The sequence below is a fragment of the Periophthalmus magnuspinnatus genome, chromosome 7 (genome assembly GCF_009829125.3).
Source record: "Periophthalmus magnuspinnatus isolate fPerMag1 chromosome 7, fPerMag1.2.pri, whole genome shotgun sequence".
Classification (NCBI taxonomy): Eukaryota; Metazoa; Chordata; class Actinopteri; order Gobiiformes; family Gobiidae; genus Periophthalmus; species Periophthalmus magnuspinnatus.
Genome location: NC_047132.1, coordinates 22,664,947 through 22,684,830, shown reverse-complemented (window position 1 = coordinate 22,684,830; position 19,884 = coordinate 22,664,947). Strand labels below are relative to the sequence as shown.

Here is a 19,884-nt window from a genome sequence, read left to right as displayed (position 1 = left end):
GTAACAGGTGGCAGAGGCTTTTTGTGTCTAAAAATACACACACACACACGCAAAATAATACATTTTCACTTTCACTCGTAATTTCATGAACTTAAACTCTATGCCATTTAACATAAGAAATTGTCAAATTTAAAATACAGTCTTCAAGCCACATGCTTTTACTGACAGATTGGCTGTACAGACCTGTCAATTAAAAAGCTCACAGTGGTTAAGTGACTATTTGAAACAATTGAGCAAACCACACTGTACAGTAAGCCAGTTAAGAAATAATTTCTGTAATTTTTTTTTTTTTTACTGACCAACATAATAAAGTAGTAGGCCTAATAGTTTTAGATTTTGTCAGCATTGTGTATTGTTAAAATATTTGTAGCTTCACCTTGTTGAGTCTATAAAACACCATTTTGGTACTTTTTTTGTATAACCATGTTGCATGTGTCTGAATGTCTTGTGTACGTATGTACTTGTGCTGCAATATTATCAGACTTACATATTCCCATCATGTGTGGAGTCCTCAGTGTTAAATAAACTCATTTGTATACTTGATATTACTTATTCATATAAACATGCATTGATATTTACACTTAAACACTGATATACTAGAAAATCCTATTGCTGGCTGTAACCAAAATGTCTGCCATATCTGTGTAATATTTACGCACACAAATGCAAGCTTTAAAAATTAACCGGAAGCCACACAATTTAAAGAGTGCTTGGGTTTTTTCACCAGTGAGGCCCGGTGTTTGTGCGTTCACTCTGTGTCTATGTGACACCGCCCATTTGGCCTAAGCCTGGGAGGAAAACCATCCGCACCCACTGCTGCCATTACGCCTTGCGTCTGAAGGGTACATGGATCAGTCTTCGGTCAAGTTTCTCGTCAAATTGATTACAGTCACAGAAGATGCTGCATAGAAGTGAAAACATAAAATTTATTCTTAGTCTCGTTCCTGGTAAACGTCGTTTCGGCACATACAGGTTTCTTCCCATATTTTTCTGTATTGGTGGTGTTATGGAGTGGATCATGATCAACGTGAGGATCGGAAAAGAGACATTCTGTAAGTGTACAGCTAGTAATCATATCAACCATTTTGTACCTTGTCATTCCCAGATTAACATGTCAAATTTAAGTAATACAAGCACTCCGGGTTTTACCATGAATAATCCACGGCAGTTATTCAACATGTGTGCTACCCTAAACATCAACCCCCGAGTTTCAATTTATTAGGTAGTTCCTAGGACACAGCCTTCCTTGGCCACTGGGTACATTCATGGTCAGTAAAAAACAAAAAAAACACAGATAACAAGGATTATGAAATATTGGCTATGAGAAATTAAATCACCAAAAACACTGGTGACGTATGCCTGTTAATTAGTAATTGTTGTATTTGGAAGACAGTAGATTTTCTCATTAATTTTTGTTTTTGCCACATTATTTTACCCAATCGGTCAATACCTGAACTGGTGTGAACAGTCACTAAGAAATCCAATTACTCATATGAGATACTTACTTATTTCAAGTGACAAACTAGAAATTGTTCATGTTAATTTGTTAAAACATTAAAAACATGACAAAATGGCAGAAAAAAGCATGAAGACATGTAATAATGTGTCACTGAATTAAAATATTTATAAAGTATTGGAGAAGTATGTATTCTTGGCTTGCCACGCAAACAAAATAGACCCTGTGGTAGATATTGTTATGTTCTATAGGCTGCACAATGCATCATGTATAATTTTAATATTTGGAACTTTTAAAATATGACTTGATGATTTTATCCAATCTTCATATTTACAACAGACAATGTATTTTATTTATTTATTTATTTTTTTATTCCAGACGATGTGTATAGAAGAAAACAGTCAGAGCGGGCATACCAGAAGAGGATTACAGAAGGTTTAACAAGAGAACCTGTTGCCAGATAAACTGAAATGGAGTCCACTTAGAAAGGTGTCATTATCAATGTGTACTATCTCAGAACAAAATGACACTGAAGAAATGAGAAGTGAAAAAGGACATTATTATCTGTGATAATGGTTGTTAGTGTCAAAGGAATAATGTATTAAATATGAACAAACAAAAAAATCTCCATTAAGATTATTTATTTGTTTATTTGTTTGCCTGAAAAAAAACTTTTTTTTTTCTTTTCTTTTTTTTTTAAACATGTTTTACCTTTTGGTTTTGCCTGCCTAGTTGGTTTTACATCATCACACCTCTATATTACAACCACCTCTAGTATGTTTAATAACAACAATAATATCTAAAAAAAACAATATCTGACATATAATTTAGTGCAGATTTACACCTGATGCAGTAAAGCGGTAATAACGGCTAATGACACAGGGCTATTGACCTTATTGTACAGTGTACAAATACCAAAATCTATTATGTGTCAAATAGAAGTTGTCGACTAAAGACTAAACAATGCTAATAACAACTCAAATGACCTATTATGATTGATCACATTAATTCAAATGACTTTTTATTATAGCTACTAAGAACAAGTGTATCGCAAAGGCTTTTTAAAAATGTGTTTTCCTCTGGCCTTAGTGTAACACAGCGTGAATAAATGAGCAGTGCTGCATTACGTAAGGCAGATGCGTGGTTTATAACAGGGAAATCGAAGCGCTGGAGTAGCGGAAGTGGTACTGCCCTGAACGATAGGCTGATCGAGACGGAAGACTGAATCGCCCGGAGAGATAAAACAGAATAAAAATCATCCATACCGTAAGTTGTGTTATTTCAGTATTATGTGCGGCTTTGTATTGCGGGTAATATCGACCCTGTGATGTGATAAAATAGCTGTGTAAAATATAAGGCTACATACTAAAAGCATACCTATAAGCGAGCAGAGCGCACGTAGGGCCGCTGTTCGGGGCTAGCTGTGGTTCGCCGTGGCTGCTAGCAGCGCTTAGATTCCATGACACTTTGTTCTGACAGGCGCCCTAGCTCAGGCGGGCCGCGTAAAATATGCACAAAACGTACAAAATGTTCACAGCTTCTTGTCCCAAATAATAAACACGTGTTCATCGCACTGAATAAGCCTTTTATGTTCATTATACTACAGTCATGTTTTCATAGGTGTCGGCCATTATCTGTTCTTGGCCCTGCTAACCAGCGTTACCGTTATCTAGGATAGATGGACGGCAGCGGCTAATTCCCGTTGCTCGTTTTCTGTCACGCACACGACACATTCATATGAAATATTACACACAGCTCGCTGCCTAAATAGTATAAGTTCCCTATAACGCGGTTATGTTAATCCAAAATGGAAAGGGTGTCCGATGGTTCTCGCCAACGGCATTATCTGCGACAGGGCTGCGAGCTATAGAAGGGTGGGCATTAAAGCCGAGCTAGCTTAACACTGAAGACATCCGCTCTTTTTGTGAGTATTTAACGCTAACAAAGAACAACTAAAGTCTTCTAAAGACAAGTAGAATAAACGGGTTACGTAAAAGTGTTTGGGTTTACTTTTTCTTTAATAAAATCGCTGATCGTCTTAGCATTTTCTTGGATGGAAATAGGTTAAATGCATCTCGGTAGCGGCTAACATTAGCACGGTGTATGTATGGGTGACCCACTTGCCTAGGGCCCAACTCCCAGTCAAAATCGCCGTGTCTTGTGCAGTATAGCGTTGTACTTCTAATTTTATATCCTATTAATAGACTTGCTAAATGTTAAATGTTGAATAAGCCATTATTACAAGAACCAATTTATAACGGTGTGTGTGTGTGAGAGAGAGAGAGAGAGAGAGAGAGTGCGTGCGTGTGAGATTAATTGTAACACTTTCTCATGTTTGTCGATTAGTCTAGAAGATGGACAAGAACGACCTGGTACAGAAGGCCAAGCTCGCCGAGCAGGCTGAGCGCTATGATGACATGGCTACGGCCATGAAGTCTGTGACCGAGCAGAGTGCGCCCTCGGAGCTTTCCAACGAGGAACGCAACCTGCTTTCAGTCGCCTATAAGAATGTGGTCGGAGCGCGCCGCTCTTCCTGGCGTGTCATTTCCAGCATCGAGCAGAAGACCGAGGGTAACGAGAAAAAGCAGCTGATGGCCAAAGAATACCGGGAGAAGATTGAAGTGGAGCTGAAGGATATCTGCAATGATGTGCTTGTACGTTATGAAAACTTGCACTAAATTGTTTAGTCTGTGATTTAGACCACATTGTTAATCCAGGAACATAACTTGGACTGTTTTTCAGGGCCTACTGGATAATTTCCTTATTAAAAATGCAGTTGCCGCTGAGAGCAAGGTCTTCTACCTGAAAATGAAAGGAGACTATTATAGATACCTGTCTGAGGTTGCATCTGGAGATGACAAAAAGGGCAAGTTATAATCATTTGTGTGTCATTTTTGTTGAACTTAATGTAATTTTATTTAACTGTGTCTTCTTTGTGTAGTAACTGTTGGGCATTCTCAAGAGGCATACCAACAAGCTTTTGACATCAGCAAGGGAGAGATGCAGCCAACACACCCCATCAGGCTTGGTCTGGCCCTCAACTTCTCTGTCTTCTATTATGAAATCCTCAGCAGCCCAGAAAAGGCCTGCAGCCTGGCTAAGACGGTATGAAATCCTGATTTTAACAATACTCTTGTTACTGTGACATATATGGTCAAACTAAACCATAAAAAAATATTTTGTTGCTGTGCAGGCATTTGATGAAGCCATTGCTGAGCTTGATACTTTGAATGAGGATTCCTACAAAGACAGCACCCTGATCATGCAACTACTAAGGGATAACCTCACTGTGAGTTACCATTCCTGTATTTTTCACCAAATGTAATTTGAAAGGAAAATACATATGGTATTTAATGCTTCCCTTTTCTGCAGCTGTGGACATCAGAAAACCAGGGAGAAGAGGGGGAGGCAGGAGAAGGGGACAACTAAAGGAAATTGCACTGTTAATCCACCTACACTCTTATCTTAAACACAGACAGCTTATATACATCCCCTCCACTCCATCAGCCCCTCCCACTTCTGTATGACAAGCAGCCTGAATTGCTCCTGATCAACTAGTTTTACCCCTCTCAACTTTATTGTGAGGTGACAGGGTAATTTTTTTCAGTTCTTAGCAGACTCAGTCACTTTGTGGAAATATGTTGTATTGAGTAGTGAGTCCATGTTGCTGAATATGTTTTTATTTTGGCTTTGTATGTACTGTATGTATGCTGGTTTGTGCAGAAAGAGAGCATGTGAGTGTGAGTCTTAGAATAACAGGTTGGGGTTGTTGTGAATTTTAATTGTTCTTTTCAATTGTTGCTTTTATCCCTGCTATAATTTCTTGTGCATTTATAATTCCTTTTTTGCTACTTTTATTTGTGATTCCTCATGCTTCTTCGAATTTTTATTGTGTACGGTAATCAAGTTGGCAGTTGATTTTCAAGACAACACTGTGAGGGTTAATGTTCAATTTCTCAAAAATTCTATTTGAAAACTGGTAAAATCCTGTATTCAGCTAACTGCAATTCTGCTGTGAGCTCATACAGAAAGGAGGCAGGCTGTATTGTGACACTGACATCTTGGTGTAATCCTCCTTGATCATGTTCACACAACTTTCACTGTTTAAAAGTTTAAGGGACCCCATAAATTGTGATTTTTAGATTTGTTTTAGACATAATATTACATTCCACCTTCTTAGGAATAGGCAAAGCTCATTTTTATTATTTTATTATTAAGTATGGTTTGTCTTTTGTAGTTTTACTCGCTGTTCAGGTGCTGCTTGAACTCAAGTACAAAAAAAATTGTATGTGCATAAATGTGGTTCTCAGTATTTTGCAAGTTTGACTATCATCTGTATGTACAACTAAAGTAATCTTATGATATTGATGTTATTTGAAATTGTCTTACACACACTGTATCAACACTGCTTGCAAAATATTCCTCTTCAAAGCGGTTAATTTAAGTATGAATTTGCCTGGGCTGGCTTTTTCATGTTTTCAAGTGAATGCCAGCAAATCTTTCTCTAACGTAAATACAAACAGAAATGGAGAAATCTTGTGTGTAAATTAGTTTCACTTTGATATATAGTGTGAATAGGCACATAAAAATATCAGGGTTATCTGAATGCAGACAATTTGGATATTTGGGAAAAGGCTCAGTGTCACAATACCATAACATCACCACTACATTCCACATATTGTAGTTGAAGACACCATTCCACATTTTAGCTGACAGTCTGTTTATTATGACAATGTTCCAACGAATTGAATAATCATGTTTTGGGAAAAAAATGAATCCATGTAAGTTTGTTATTATGCTTGATGAAAATGCAGTTAGTGAATGTGGGACAAAGCCTGTCTGTATATCAGGTATCTACTTGCTTTGTTTTTACTGACAAGTCTTATGGCTTAAAAAATAATAATTTGCTTCTGTAACAGTCTATTATTACCCAGTGCACAAAAGTGGTTTGTGAAACTTTAGAATAGCTCTAAAAAGCGGTGATGAAATGGAGTTAAAACAATGGTTGGTGTAATTCTAGCTTTGTGTTTATGTATCTCAAATCCATTCTAGTTTCACTATACATGTAAGAAATAGGAAAGTGTCAAAGACCATTCAGTGAAATAAAGTTTCGTTTAAGATAATGGACAAGATAAATCTTTTTTGTTTTTCATAAGATGTAATATCAAGGCACACTGCATCTTATTAAATGGGAAAGTAAGAAAATGAATATGTGTTAATTGACGACAAATGTAAACACTTTAACATAATTGTACTCCAGCAAATCTAATTATAATCATGTTGGTCCAAACCATATAAGTCTATGCCATGAGTCTTGCTACTGGAACTAAAACTACTTTTGAGAAAGTTGTGTACAATTAAAAATGTTTTGCTGGATGTAAATTTGACATTGCAATTGTTATTACAATTTGATAATATTAAAGTGTTTAACTGGGAAAACATGGAGCTGTTCCTGTAGCAAATGATTGCAAAGGGAAAATATGAATAATTCATAATAGTTCCAAGCTGTAAATAAATGTATTTCACATTTCAGGTAGCGTGGTCCATTCAGCCAGAGTGGTCCGTTCATGAACTATATTTTCATGCGGAGTGGTACAGTTAACTTTGACCTTCATCCATCCATTATATCACTGGAGAGAAAAACGGCAGGTGTTCCACGGCCTTGATTGAACGAAAACATTGTTTCGTTTTGTGGAGAGCGTGAACGCGCTTTCCAACCATTACTAACTTTACTCTGAAACATTTAAATTGATCCCTCAGCGATGTAAGTAACTTCAACATTAACTGTAGCTTTATTTTTTTCTCCCAAATGTTAAAATACCACTTTACAGGAACTTTTGGTAGACTGCTGCAGGCAGCGACCGTAGCTCATAGCATAGCTAAAGCTAGCATTAGCCACACCCTTTCTCCTCTTGTTAAAACTTTGGTTTAGGTTAGGATGAAAGTTATTTTAAAAAAATCGATGGTGTATTTTATTGATGAATAATCTAAATACACATCTGGATTGTCACTATGTGACTGAATCACCAAGTTGTTGCGGGAAAATATAATTTAGTATTTATAAAATTATGTTTGAGTTGGCTTGTATTATTTATTTAATTAAAATACTCGCCAATTATTTATTGCATAATCACGATTTCATTCATTTTAATACAAGTTCAATCTCAAAGTCAAAGGATTCGGAACACATGCTTTAGAAAAAAGTTCTAATGATCTTAAAGATCCATCTAACCTTCTTTCTTAGGACTTGTCAATGCTGTAGTTTTATGAAATCATCCATAAGTTACTTATTCTCATTATGGTGCCAGAAAGAAAATCCCCTATATAGATATGCTGTTTCTTCTGTAAACCTGCAAGTGGCCCTCCATAATTGTTTGTTGGTAATCGTTCCACTGTGCATTTAATGAAGCTTTGGACTTCTCAAGCCCCAAGATGAACAGCAGTGGACCGGCCTACCCACTGGCTTCTCTTTATGTGGGGGACCTGCACCCGGATGTGACTGAGGCCATGTTATATCAGAAGTTCTCTCCTGCAGGACCCATCACGTCCATCAGGGTCTGCAGGGACATTATAACCCGCCGATCTCTGGGATACGCCTATATCAACTTTCAGCAACCAGCAGACGGTAAGACAAGTCAACAGACCTGGTGACATAAAATGTATGACAAGCTATAAATTCAGTAGACTCAAATGGCTATCAATGTAATCATTACTTGTCATACCTTAAATGCTAGACAGACATTGAGATCAAAATCGATGTTGCAGAATCGAGCATATAAAAACAAAGTCGTAGACAAACGGAATCTAAAATCCCATCATTGAGAATTATGCCAGGTATTCAGGAAATTATATATACATATATATGTTGGGAAGTTTATTAGTATAGAACAATTTTGTTTAGTCGTTTATTAGTATAGCATCATTCACAGTGCTTTACAGAATAAGGTCATTTTCACACATGTTGGAGTGACCCAGGGCTTATTAGATTTGGTTCTGTTTACTTTGTTTGGGACGGCCTTGTTCACATACACTGCGCATCAATCATGCACTGTGAGCTTTGAGAGTCCACGAGCTCATTACCAAACTTTCAATGACAACGTGCTTGAAATGGACAGAGTCCCATGAATATGTGCTTGCTTGCTTCCCCTATAGGCAGTGGTCTTTTCTTTTACCTGTGGCTAAATATACCTTGAGGACTGTACACACTGGGGGCAGAGGAGAAAAATCTTTTTGAACGACACACACACAGACCCCAACTCACCTACGCAGACTGATGTTGGAGGAGACTGTGGCTGATATTAAACTGATCCAAATTGCCTTGTCAAACAGCAGCCATGCAACGCCCATTCATACAAATGTACATCATCTGATCAGAGAGCCTTTTGCCCAATTCCAAGCACTTTTACGGTTAAAGCTGGCTGTATAGATCCACCCGAGGTTGGCTGTGTTCACATTGCTCTTGCCCCGCTCCGGAGTGGAGCCACTCCGATACAAAACAGAACCGTTTTGAGCCTGTATTTAAACATTGTCAAAGAAGAGGCCTGTCTCACATCTTCAGGATGTGAGACAGGCTCCAGATTTTAGCTGCATAAAACTGAAACACTGATTACCCATGTTTAGTCCTGACTCTGGGCACCAGCAAGAGCTGGTCCCTGAGTGTGAGTTGGTTAATTACATTTTTAATTGTATTTATTTGGTTGGGACAAAGCATGTTAATGAGCAGACATGACAGACATGAACATAAACACACCAGATTATAGCCAAAGGCTAATTTCTATCCATTGTCCCAAGGGCTGGGGTCACAGAAGGGTCAGAATAAAAATTGCACTATTCCCATAGTTGCACATTCTACTTATTGCACATTCCACAATATGGCACTAACATATCGGAGATGTATAATTAATTAAATGCAAAAAGTAAACATTTTTAAATATTTAAATGACTGACTTAAAACTTTCGTATTATTTTTGTAGCTGAATGTGCCTTGGACACAATGAACTATGACGTTCTTAAGGGTCGACCGATCAGAATAATGTGGTCCCAGCGTGACCCAGGACTGAGGAAGTCTGGAGTTGGAAATATTTTCATCAAAAACATGGATGAATCTATCGACAACAAGGCACTCTATGACACCTTCTCTGCATTTGGGAATATTTTGTCCTGTAAGGCAAGTAAACTGCAGTGTCAAAAAAAAACAATCATCATTGATACATCAGCAGACTTGGAACACCAGGACTGTCAGGACTAGGATGCTTAATGCCTTTTATGTACATAGAAGGCATTTAGCAGCCTAGTCCTGACAGTTTACTTTGCATTATCCCATAACTTATTTGCCTCCTTTAAGACTACATTTTAATTATCTTTATTTATACAGTAGAGCCCAATGAGGGTACCTGACTCTATTTCATGTGTTCCCTGTTAAACTTGCTATACTGCTGAAAGTGCAATAAACACAATAATAAACCATTAAACGAATGCTCTTACTGAAAATGATGCAGTCTCTTGGGATGTATGTTTCATCCCACACCTACTATAATTACTAATATAATTTGTTTTTCTACCAAGTTGATTTCTTTTTGTATTTTGTACTATTGTAGGTTGTCTGTGATGAGAAAGGATCCAAAGGCTACGGGTTTGTCCATTTTGAAACTCAGGAAGCTGCAAACCGAGCCATAGAGACAATGAACGGAATGCTGCTGAATGATCGAAAAGTGTAAGTGATTTTCTGAGTTGAAGTACAGTCATCACTACTTTGTACTACACTGTACCTTTTGGTGATTGTTGTAGATGATGCTTCATATGTTTTTGCCTAGTAAAGGGACATGCAGTCGAGAATCTGGCATCATCATCACAAAGACTCCATTTGTGTCAGGCTGTGGTCAGGTTCCCACAGTTAGATCAGAAAATACAGGAGCCATGTCTAGGTTTGTGTTTTGTTCTAGCATGAAGAATCTACTGTCTCTGCTGCATGGAGAAACTTACTAGGAGATACAGTTCATGTGTTTTTCTCATTGAGTTCTACAGAAATTGTAGTCTTTTAGTCTAGTCTAGGTTTCGTTTGATGATTGTAATTTCAAGGCAAGACCAACAGGCACAGGTTAAACTACATCATTTTCTTCACTGAGTGTAGATAGTTGCTTTTGTTTGGAATAACTTTGATGCACCTTTTAAAAAAACGAGTAGCAAATTATAGATTTTATGTGGACAGCATTGGCCATTCTGACAGTCGATACTGATGTTCCCTGGATGTGATAAATCAGTCAATAAAGCAAAGAAGATGTAGAAAACAATGAGAGTGTCTCATGTATTGCCAAGCTAGCAGTTTGCTGCATGTGCTTGCCTTTTTCCGCACGGTCACATTTGCATTGTCTTTACGTTTTGATTGAATTAGAAATGTATCATTTTAACACTTATTTTGATCTGTAGGTTTGTGGGTCATTTTAAATCCCGCAAGGAAAGAGAGATGGAGTATGGGACAAAATCTGTCAAATTCACCAATGTGTATGTTAAAAACTTTGGCGATAACTTCACTGATGAGAAACTCAAAGAGGCTTTTTCTGCATTTGGTGGGTTTACTTACTGGTTGACATTTTTCTCCTAAGTGCATGCATCTACGTGTTGTCATGTTGATAGGAAAGACTCTGAGTGTGCGTGTGATGAAGGATGAAAAGGGTGTGTCACGTGGATTTGGATTTGTGAACTACGCCTATCATGATGACGCTCAAAAGGTTAGTCCAATCTCCAACATAGTCCTACACCGATGTTTCAGTGCCTATTTTGAAGGTCCTGCGACTCTTAGGCAGTCGATGAGATGAATGGGAAGGAACTCAATGGCAGAATAATTTATGTGGGTCGTGCTCAGAAGAGACTGGAGCGGCAGGGAGAACTCAAGCGCAAATTTGATCAGATCAAACAAGACCGAATCCAGCGGTACCAGGTGCCATGACTTAACCCTGTACCCTGTAGTGACTGTGAATATTGTATTGATGATTACCATTTCTCCTTTAGGGTGTAAATCTTTATGTGAAGAATCTTGATGACACCATAGACGATGAAAGACTCAGGAAGGAATTTGCTCCTTATGGTACCATCACCAGTGCAAAAGTGTGTAAACTGAGAAGATACTGGGTGCTCAGGAACCATATATTCTTCAGGGTTTTCCAAACGTGTTATGGAAAACCCTGTTATTTCAGACATTTTAATCTGAACCAAATGTGAGGGCTACACAATTGATTGCAGTCAAATTAAAATGTTAACTGTGGCAATCATTAAATGGGTTTGGTGTTTAGGTGATTGTTGTATTAATTTAGCTGGCCATATTTAAGTGTTCTCTTAAATTCATTAATTCTCCTGGACATGTTTAAAATGTGCACTATACCGAGATCTTGATTTGAATCATAATACTTATTAAAAAAATTTAGATTTTAGTTTTTTACAAAAAAAAAATCTGCAAACTGTCCATCCTACTGACAGCTTTACAGAGAATTCATTGTAGTTAAGGCACCAATTGTAATTGCATGTATTTTATTCTGTTTAGGTAATGACAGATGGCTCCCAGAGCAAAGGGTTTGGGTTTGTGTGTTTCTCATCACCAGAGGAAGCGACGAAAGCTGTAACTGAAATGAACGGGAGAATCATTGCCACCAAACCACTGTATGTGGCTCTTGCTCAGCGTAGAGAGGAGCGGAAAGCCATCCTGACCAATAAATACATGCAGAGGATCGCATCCATGAGGTCCATGCCCAGCCCCCTAATCGACTCCTATCAGCAGGCAGGATACTATATGACTGTACCACAGGTAGGCAATCAAGTCTCACTAGTCAACTTCAAGGGTATTTCAAAATAATCATTCTCAATCGAGTTGTACATTTTTATCATAAAAAGGTATACCCATAAACAAATTGTTTTTTGAACATTTTTACTTGCTTTTTCCTCACCTTCTTTCCATCCTTCAGCCCCCATCTCGATCCTACTATAACCATGGCGCTATGAACAACATGAGACCAGTTCCTCGCTGGGCTGGACAACCACCTAAACCACACGGTGTCACAATTGTCCTTAAAATGTGTATCATTTATAATTATAAATTAAAAAGGTCATTCTAAATGATATTTTTTAGTGCCATATTCACCCCAGTATAACACTGGTCCACGGCGTGGATCTATTGCTACCGTTAAACAAGCTTCCACCCAAGTGCCACACGTCATCTCTGGAACTCAGAAAACAAGTATGTTTCTACATTCACATCAGTGAAAAGAAACCTGTACTTTCATTGCATTTGATTTTCAGACAACATTGGGACCCAGACTGTAGGAGGGAGAGGTGACATGGGTATGGGCAGGAGTAGCCAGTACAAATATTCTACTGGAGTGAGAAACCCACAAGTGGTACAAACCCCCGTAACACGAATGCAGGTAATGCATGAAATGAGGAATAAGTACTGACGGGAGATTATTTGGAGCACATCGTTTAAAAAATGTGGGGGAGTGGATTAATTTAGAGGAATAGGGAAGTGATTCTCAAAGGTGAACCCTATACACCGGCTGTGTAGGACCAGTTTCTCGTCTCCATGACGCTTCAGCTGAGGTGCTTGGAGCACAATTCTAGCCACCTTACCAGTTGGCGCTTTGAACGCTGCTCTGATAATGGCATACTTTGTTGTGGCTTTGAGCAAGGCCCTTCACTCACTTTGCCTGTGTAAGCCTCTGTGATTATACATTTTTGTTAATTAAAGCACATTTATCCTCTTTTAGGGGAAGTCCATGATGGAGCCTGTGGGTCACATGTCAGGTCAGGAACCTCTGGACGCCACCATGTTGGCATCAGCTCCTCTAATGGATCAAAAACAGCTTTTGGGTAAGTATACAAGTACTAGATGCAAGTTGCCTGCTTGAATGTATACTAATGTATGTGTAACCCCCAGGTGAGCGACTGTACCCCCTGATTCAGGCTTATCATCCAAACCTGGCAGGAAAAATTACAGGGATGTTACTGGAAATAGACAACTCAGAGCTGCTGCACATGCTTGAGTCCCCAGAGTCCCTTCATGCCAAGGTAATGCGTTTGGTGGGAGTTATGTCTTCATTTCAATAAATTACAATCCTGTCTGTTTAGGTGGATGAGGCAATTGCAGTTCTTAAGGCCCACCAAACAAAAGATCTTTCTCCAAAGAAGTAGAGGCTGGTGTTAGTAAGGATGGTCCTTTTGAAAATCTAGACTCAAGAACAAGTGCACCATTCCTAACTTTGGATATTTCAAGCTCTACAGAAAGTCAACTGTTACCGGAATGAAACAAATATTGTAAAAAAAATTATTTAACTTCTGGGTAAGATTGAAATAGTTTTGTTGTTCCACAAACTTTTGTTAGAATAAAGTTCAAAAAGCAAATCAAACTTGTCATTTGGTCCAAGCTTCCTCACATTGTTAGTTTAATCAAGAGTGGATGAAAGGCATCAGAAGGTATTTTAGTGACAAGGCTGCAAGCACAGATGATTGGAGCTGAATTTTCCAAGAGTGTAGCACTGTAGATCTTCAAGTCTTTTTCAAGAAAGTAAAAATGTCTGATTTAAGTTACAAAGCAAATTTATTTTGGCATTTAAGGCCTAACCTAACAATCTGAACAGCAAGTCATTTAAACATTTTATAACTCAAATTAATTTCAGGTTTAGACAAATCAATGCACAGCTGAGTACATAAACTTGAGGCATACTTATTACACATGGGCAACTATTAAACTGCTGCCATCTCAGTCACTGAAAACAAGGTATATACACTTAAGAGTCAGACCAACTATCGCCGGGAGGGCATCAGGAGCATTGCTGCAGTCACTGAATCAGGAAAAAGGCTGTGGTAGGTTGGCAGAGGTACATATGCAGCAGTGATCATCTTTCCTGTTAAGGAAAGAAAATTATTTCATTTGAACATTGTTAATAGAATTCATGACATGTTTGTTACAAACCTGCAAACCAACGTCCATGAAGTGCATTTACAGTGGCCATGGCAGCAGGAATTGAAGGGCATTTGACATAGACATTACCCTGAAAAAGATTTATTACATCAGCATTGAAACAACTAAAGATGACTTGTGCTTCTTGTCAGAAACGCCAAACTTGACATGATCTGACTTGAGCCATGACTAAAATCAAGGAACAGGTCATAACCTGCTTTTGGGTGGGTTTTTGTTCTAGTTACAGGTTTATCAATTTTTTAATGCAATCTTATTTAGAATATAACCTTTCACAGAAAGCTCAGCTGCTCCTGGTTGAATTGTTTTGCTTTTATGGAATTTGGAATTCAAAAGTTTGATTTTAATAAAATAACTGAGCCATAATGGATCTTTCTGCACCAGTAACACATGTGCAGAGGGTATCATTGTATTTATGGTGGGGGTAATTTAAATTTGATTAATTTTCCACCCCTACCAGAAACGTTTGACTTAAAATTGTTGTGGTCTGTCTCAGTGTCCTTTGGTATTAAATTTTGGCATTGACAATTCAATTATGACTCACTTGAGGGGAGTTTCTGTCCACATAAATGTGAACAACTCCACCATGTTTGTTACACTCTTCAATGACATCATCTTGAATCTCTGTGGCCCAGTTTGGGTCATTTTCACTGCAAGAAATCAAACATTGATTTTAGTCTACAGATTTAGTCGGCAAAATATTTTTTGTAGTTTGTCTTACGCTTGTGGGTTGAAAAGGTTGGACAGCTGAAGACAATGTGTGGCTATTGGCTGTGCTGGGAGGTTCAAGGCTTGAGCAGGAGGTGGAACACCTAAAACAGAATACATATATCAATAATATCAATTTATTTACAAGCACGTTCAGTTTATTGAGCTCATACCAGAGACTGGTGTGTTTCCAAACTGTACAGACCCAGTCATCTGTAAAGCTTGCTGAGCAGCTGGTGGGATCTTCAGACCAGTTCCTGTTCAGAGAAATAGTGAGAAAGAAATTAGTCTAAAAACATTCAACTGATAATGTTTAAACAGAATAAAATTAAACTAAAACCTTCCGCTAGCCGAGCCATGAGCTGTAATCGTCCTGTGGTGCCCAGGTCAATGCCAGTTCTTTCAAGTTCGTCATTGTCCAAAAAGGAGCTGGCCATAGAATAGTCTGAGCGCTCTGTAACATGCCCCACCTTCATTGGACGTCCCGCCAGCTCAAAACCATTCAACTGCTCCAGGGCTTTTTTGGCACACTCTGCATCTGCAAACTATTTAGATACAGTAAGCAAACTTTAAAATAAAAACAGAAGGAGCCATCAGTAAGTCTTTTACTTACAGAAATGAATCCATATCCTTTAGATCTTCCAGTTTCACTGTCCATCATAAGTTGAATCGACTCAATCTGTAGGAGATAAATTAGATGTGATTAAACACATTCAACATACAAATTTATGAAGGTATAATAAGTGAGACTGACTCTTCCAAAAGGCTCAAAAATTCCCCGCAGCATTTCCTCAGTAATGTTGAAGTGCAATGACCCCACATAGAGTCGCATTGGACCCATACTGCCCCTCTGCAGGGCATTAGCAGCTGCAGCAGCTCTGTTCTTCTCCGCCTGTCATTAAAGCATGCACACAATATAAATGTATTAATACATTATATATATATATCCCTTTTGTTACAGAAGCTTATGACATCACACACTTACCTGTGAGGCCTGTACAATAATTGGGACTCCCAACAGTCTTTGTCCAGTTAGTCCGATGGCGAGTGGTACGGACGATGTTTCTACAAATTCGATGTAGGCAATGCCCTTTGATCTTCTTGAATTTCTGTCGGAGATTATCCTTACATCCCTGACCTATTAACAAAGAATAATTAAAACATGTTTTATACAAAACTTAATGAATCTCGGGTCACAAACTCACTTTTCCAACAGCTGAAAAGAAGTCTTCCAGATCTCGAGCACGGATTCGTGCTGCCAGTTGCATGCAGAAGACTGTGCGTGCATCTCTCTCCTCTGGGGTTAGATTATCAATAGGTTGCCTTTAACAGGTCAAGAATAGTGTTATTTTAATTTTAAGTAACATTATGACAAATTTGACATTTATTGCCACCACCTTATGGGACTCTTTTCTTTTTTGATGATGGGACTTCGGCTTTTTGAGTGCTTGCGTCTAAAATTATAAATATAGGATATAGTATTCAAAAATGCATGCCAACTTTGACAGCCCTACTACAAAAGTTGTACACAACCTACAGATCTTAAGTGACTCACATGGGGCTCTTGCGTCCTTTGTATCTCCCGGACCTCTCCTTGCTCTTGGAGCGACTGCGGTGGCGCTCCTTACTGCGGCTGCGTTTGCGCTCACGGCTCCGGCTTCTCTTCTTCCCCTTCTTCCGATCCCTACTCCGGCTCCGTCTCTTACGAGAGGCCGGACTGCGGCTACGACTCCGTTTTTTCCTGAAGCATTCAGATAACAGATTCAAATATGCCAAATAACAATCTTTTACATTTGTAGTCGATTCACAGAAATGGCGAATCTGATCAAACTTGTATAAAAAATAAAACAAATGCAGAATTCTCAAGTCAGAACTTACTTCTTGCTATGGTCTTCATGTCCGTTAGTATGAGAGGACTTGTACTCATCCTAAGGTCGATAGAAGAACATCAGGTGACGTAGGTGAAACATTGCATGACGTGATGGTAAAGGGGGTGGGGTGGGACAAGAGAAAATGCAAAATATATTCAATTAATAATAGTACTAAACATTTAGTGTCATGCCTGGACAATATCCATCCACAACCCCATAGCACCCAATTCCCAATCCTCAGTTTCTTTTACAAGATTTCAGTAGTTTATTCTCAAAGGGAAAGGTATTCTCCAACATTAGCTGAGTGCAGACAGTAATGATTATTGGTCATCTTCTTCACTCTCACTATTGGATCGTACCCAAGCATCTAACAGTGCCTAATCACGAGGCCACACGGCCACAGCCTCTAAAAGACATCCTGTGTGGTTGGAGTCAGTCCAGAGATCTTCACCCCCTGTGGTTCTTGGACTGTATGAGCTCGATGCCACCTCTGTCACACATCTTGCCCTGAAGCAAACAGGGATTCACACTTCTTAGTAATAGTGATGCCCATGGAAAAAGTAAAGTAAAAAAAAAAATTAAAAAAAGAATAAATTTAATAAATTTATCCATGAGTTACTAATGACTGTCTTTCCTTCAAAAAGTATCTTTAATAATTAAAACTTGATTGTTTATTCTAATATAATTGTGGCATGCAAAACTAAACGTTATAAAAGTAAAAAAAAAAATGAATTAATTAAAAAAAGATGCTGATTTACAGTACATCTTTTTGGGCAAAGAAGCAGTATTCATGTTTACTTAAAGGAGCTGATACCAACGCAAAGTCTGACTTACAGAGAGTGTAAACACATTTTAAGACATTCATTTGTTAGTTGAAAGTAGATGTATAAAAAAAACAAAAAAAACAATTTTGGTTTCTAGGATAACTTCTATTTTAACTGAAAAATGTAACAACTTATTGTAAAATTGAATACTGCTTCCTTTGCTGGATATGGGCCAATAAGCCATTGGTATTCACCTGGTCACAACCGTTCAGGGCCTGCATTTTCTAGGTTTGTTTGGCCTAAGGTGAACCACAGTACATCAGTATATGCACAATAACTACCTTCCTTTTTTTCACAGTTCACAGTGGTATCAAAGATGAATTCATGGGAGTAGAGGTGAGATATCATTAGGAAGTCTACAAAGAGAGATAGACGTTGATTTATTTATAGTTCTGTATTACCATTGAACAAAACTCAATCACACCACATTAACAAGTTAACATAGTCACAACAGTATTTAAATAATTAAATAAAGGAGAATAGCAAAACTCTCAAACAGACCCTAGCCGTACACAGAAACCCACCTTTCTGTAGGGAGCCTCCAGCATGGCCTCCACATCAAAATCATCAGCCATGTTGATCCTGCAGAAGATAACAGATTAGGTATGAGAACAAAAGCCCAACTGTGCTCAGCGGTGTGCTCAATATTTGTAGTGTACTGAACCACCGTTGTAAGCTGAGGAGTTTGAGGTAAAACTAGTGTTTGTCAAATACCACCATTTTGCTCTTAGTGTTGTGTTTTACCCTGCTCTGTTGAAGCTCTCGTGTCGTCATGTACATTAAAGGAAACCAAAGGCCAGTTACGCCTGCGGATCATGTGACCACGTGTTAACGCAGACTGAATAAAATGCCATCGTCAATCGAGATTAATGTTTTACTTAATTGCATTTCTATCCAACCATCCGCTGTACTGTAACTAAAAGGACTAAATAAAATACATCGCATGAAAAGGGAAGGTAAATGTGTCCCAGATGCGTGGCAAAAGTTAGCAACAATTGGGCGAAGTTGGCCATGATGTGTTTCAGCGGTGCTGCTCGATAAACGCGTCCAAGGTCTCATAAAAAGGTATTAAGTAACCGACGTTCCAAATCCAAATACTGCAATAACACGGTATGTAAAAGACATATATGTGACTTCACGAGACGTAAAACGCTTTAAATTTAGTAACAAAGCTTGAACTCCCAATATGGCCTACTAGCAACGCTTCCGCCAGAACGAGCTTCAGCGATAAACAGTGTCTTACCTTCAGATAATGCGACACTTGTACGAGTTAAAGTCGAAAGCAACGGACCCCACGGGAGAGACACGATCAGCCGCCTTCCCTGGCAAAGTAGAAAAAGCTATAATTAAAAGTAAAATGGTCAGTATTATGTAATCCTTTGTGTTTGAGCGTGTGGCAGCGGTGCGTCGTGACGGACGAGACGCGCGTCCTCTGAGCTCGGCCTGTTTCTTCGGCCTCGTCTTCTCCAGACTGAGGGTAGCGCACACGTTTGACACTCCACTAGCGCCCCCAGCTGGACCAGCAAGTAACTACCACCTACAAATACACGGTTTGTTGATAGAGCCTAATTCATCCAACACAGTTTCTTGAAGCATCTGCAGTTATTTGTTTTGTTTGTTTGCTTATTTTTTGTATTGTCTTTGAGTCTTCCCTGTAAAAATAAAGGTGAAGGTAATAATCTTCCACAGCATGGCATAAAATCTGTCTATTTCCACGGAGAATGTTCGGATGTATGGTTTTAAGTAACTTTATATTTCCAAAGAGTCGTGCAGGTGATGTGCCCAGAAAGTTACATATTGTACCTTTAAGTATATGCCATTATATGCAACACAGTGCATACGGGACCACAACATTCATAACACATTTATAACATTAATCAATCAATCAATTTATCATATGAGAGCAATTCAATAAAAAAAATAAAAGAAATAAAAAATAAATAAATAAAAACATTTAATACTTAAACTGGTCTTAAACATGCTGACCTGTTGATGCGTGTTTCAGTCTAATCACCCTGAATGTGACTTGATACACTAATGATAATAATAACCCATTATGAG

The 19,884-nt window shown here is 38.5% G+C and overlaps 4 protein-coding genes across 6 annotated transcripts; 3 read left to right on the top strand and 1 right to left on the bottom strand.

The window, feature by feature from the left end:
• Positions 1-796: 796 nt before the first annotated feature.
• On the top strand, positions 797-1,997 carry LOC117373249 (ubiquinol-cytochrome-c reductase complex assembly factor 5). Its single transcript, XM_033969183.2, has 2 exons — positions 797-1,052; positions 1,835-1,997. Exons 1-2 carry the CDS (start codon positions 899-901, stop codon positions 1,918-1,920), a joined length of 240 nt encoding a protein of 79 aa, XP_033825074.1. The 5' UTR covers positions 797-898; the 3' UTR covers positions 1,921-1,997.
• Positions 1,998-2,563: 566 nt separating this feature from the next.
• LOC117373247 (14-3-3 protein beta/alpha-1) lies at positions 2,564-6,579 on the top strand. 2 transcript variants are annotated; one of them, XM_033969179.2, is made up of 6 exons: positions 2,564-2,722; positions 3,803-4,110; positions 4,199-4,322; positions 4,398-4,561; positions 4,650-4,745; positions 4,829-6,579. In XM_033969179.2, exons 2-6 carry the CDS (start codon positions 3,811-3,813, stop codon positions 4,883-4,885), a joined length of 741 nt encoding a protein of 246 aa, XP_033825070.1. In that variant the 5' UTR covers positions 2,564-2,722; positions 3,803-3,810; the 3' UTR covers positions 4,886-6,579. The 2 variants fall into 2 exon arrangements, with proteins under 2 accessions (XP_033825070.1, XP_033825071.1); XM_033969180.2 differs by having other exon boundaries at positions 2,578-2,722; positions 3,808-4,110.
• Positions 6,580-7,080: 501 nt separating this feature from the next.
• On the top strand, positions 7,081-13,875 carry LOC117373250 (embryonic polyadenylate-binding protein-like). Of its 2 annotated transcripts, none has more exons than XM_055223142.1 (15): positions 7,081-7,220; positions 7,866-8,081; positions 9,430-9,623; positions 10,054-10,169; positions 10,883-11,022; positions 11,090-11,184; positions 11,256-11,393; positions 11,465-11,560; positions 11,994-12,254; positions 12,412-12,499; positions 12,576-12,683; positions 12,746-12,870; positions 13,210-13,312; positions 13,380-13,510; positions 13,571-13,875. In XM_055223142.1, exons 2-15 carry the CDS (start codon positions 7,889-7,891, stop codon positions 13,631-13,633), a joined length of 1,851 nt encoding a protein of 616 aa, XP_055079117.1. In that variant the 5' UTR covers positions 7,081-7,220; positions 7,866-7,888; the 3' UTR covers positions 13,634-13,875. The 2 variants fall into 2 exon arrangements, with proteins under 2 accessions (XP_055079117.1, XP_033825075.1); XM_033969184.2 differs by having other exon boundaries at positions 7,145-7,220; positions 7,882-8,081; positions 13,571-13,650.
• Positions 13,876-14,020: 145 nt separating this feature from the next.
• On the bottom strand, positions 14,021-19,282 carry rbm39b (RNA binding motif protein 39b). The gene is made up of 15 exons (XM_033969177.2): positions 19,067-19,282; positions 18,348-18,405; positions 17,007-17,056; positions 16,684-16,869; positions 16,526-16,582; positions 16,334-16,451; positions 16,114-16,266; positions 15,883-16,020; positions 15,742-15,807; positions 15,469-15,673; positions 15,302-15,385; positions 15,142-15,232; positions 14,965-15,070; positions 14,415-14,493; positions 14,021-14,346 (listed from the first exon to the last, which is right to left on the bottom strand). Exons 2-15 carry the CDS (start codon positions 18,396-18,398, stop codon positions 14,246-14,248), a joined length of 1,485 nt encoding a protein of 494 aa, XP_033825068.1. The 5' UTR covers positions 18,399-18,405; positions 19,067-19,282; the 3' UTR covers positions 14,021-14,245.
• Between the last annotated feature and the right edge of the window lie 602 nt (positions 19,283-19,884).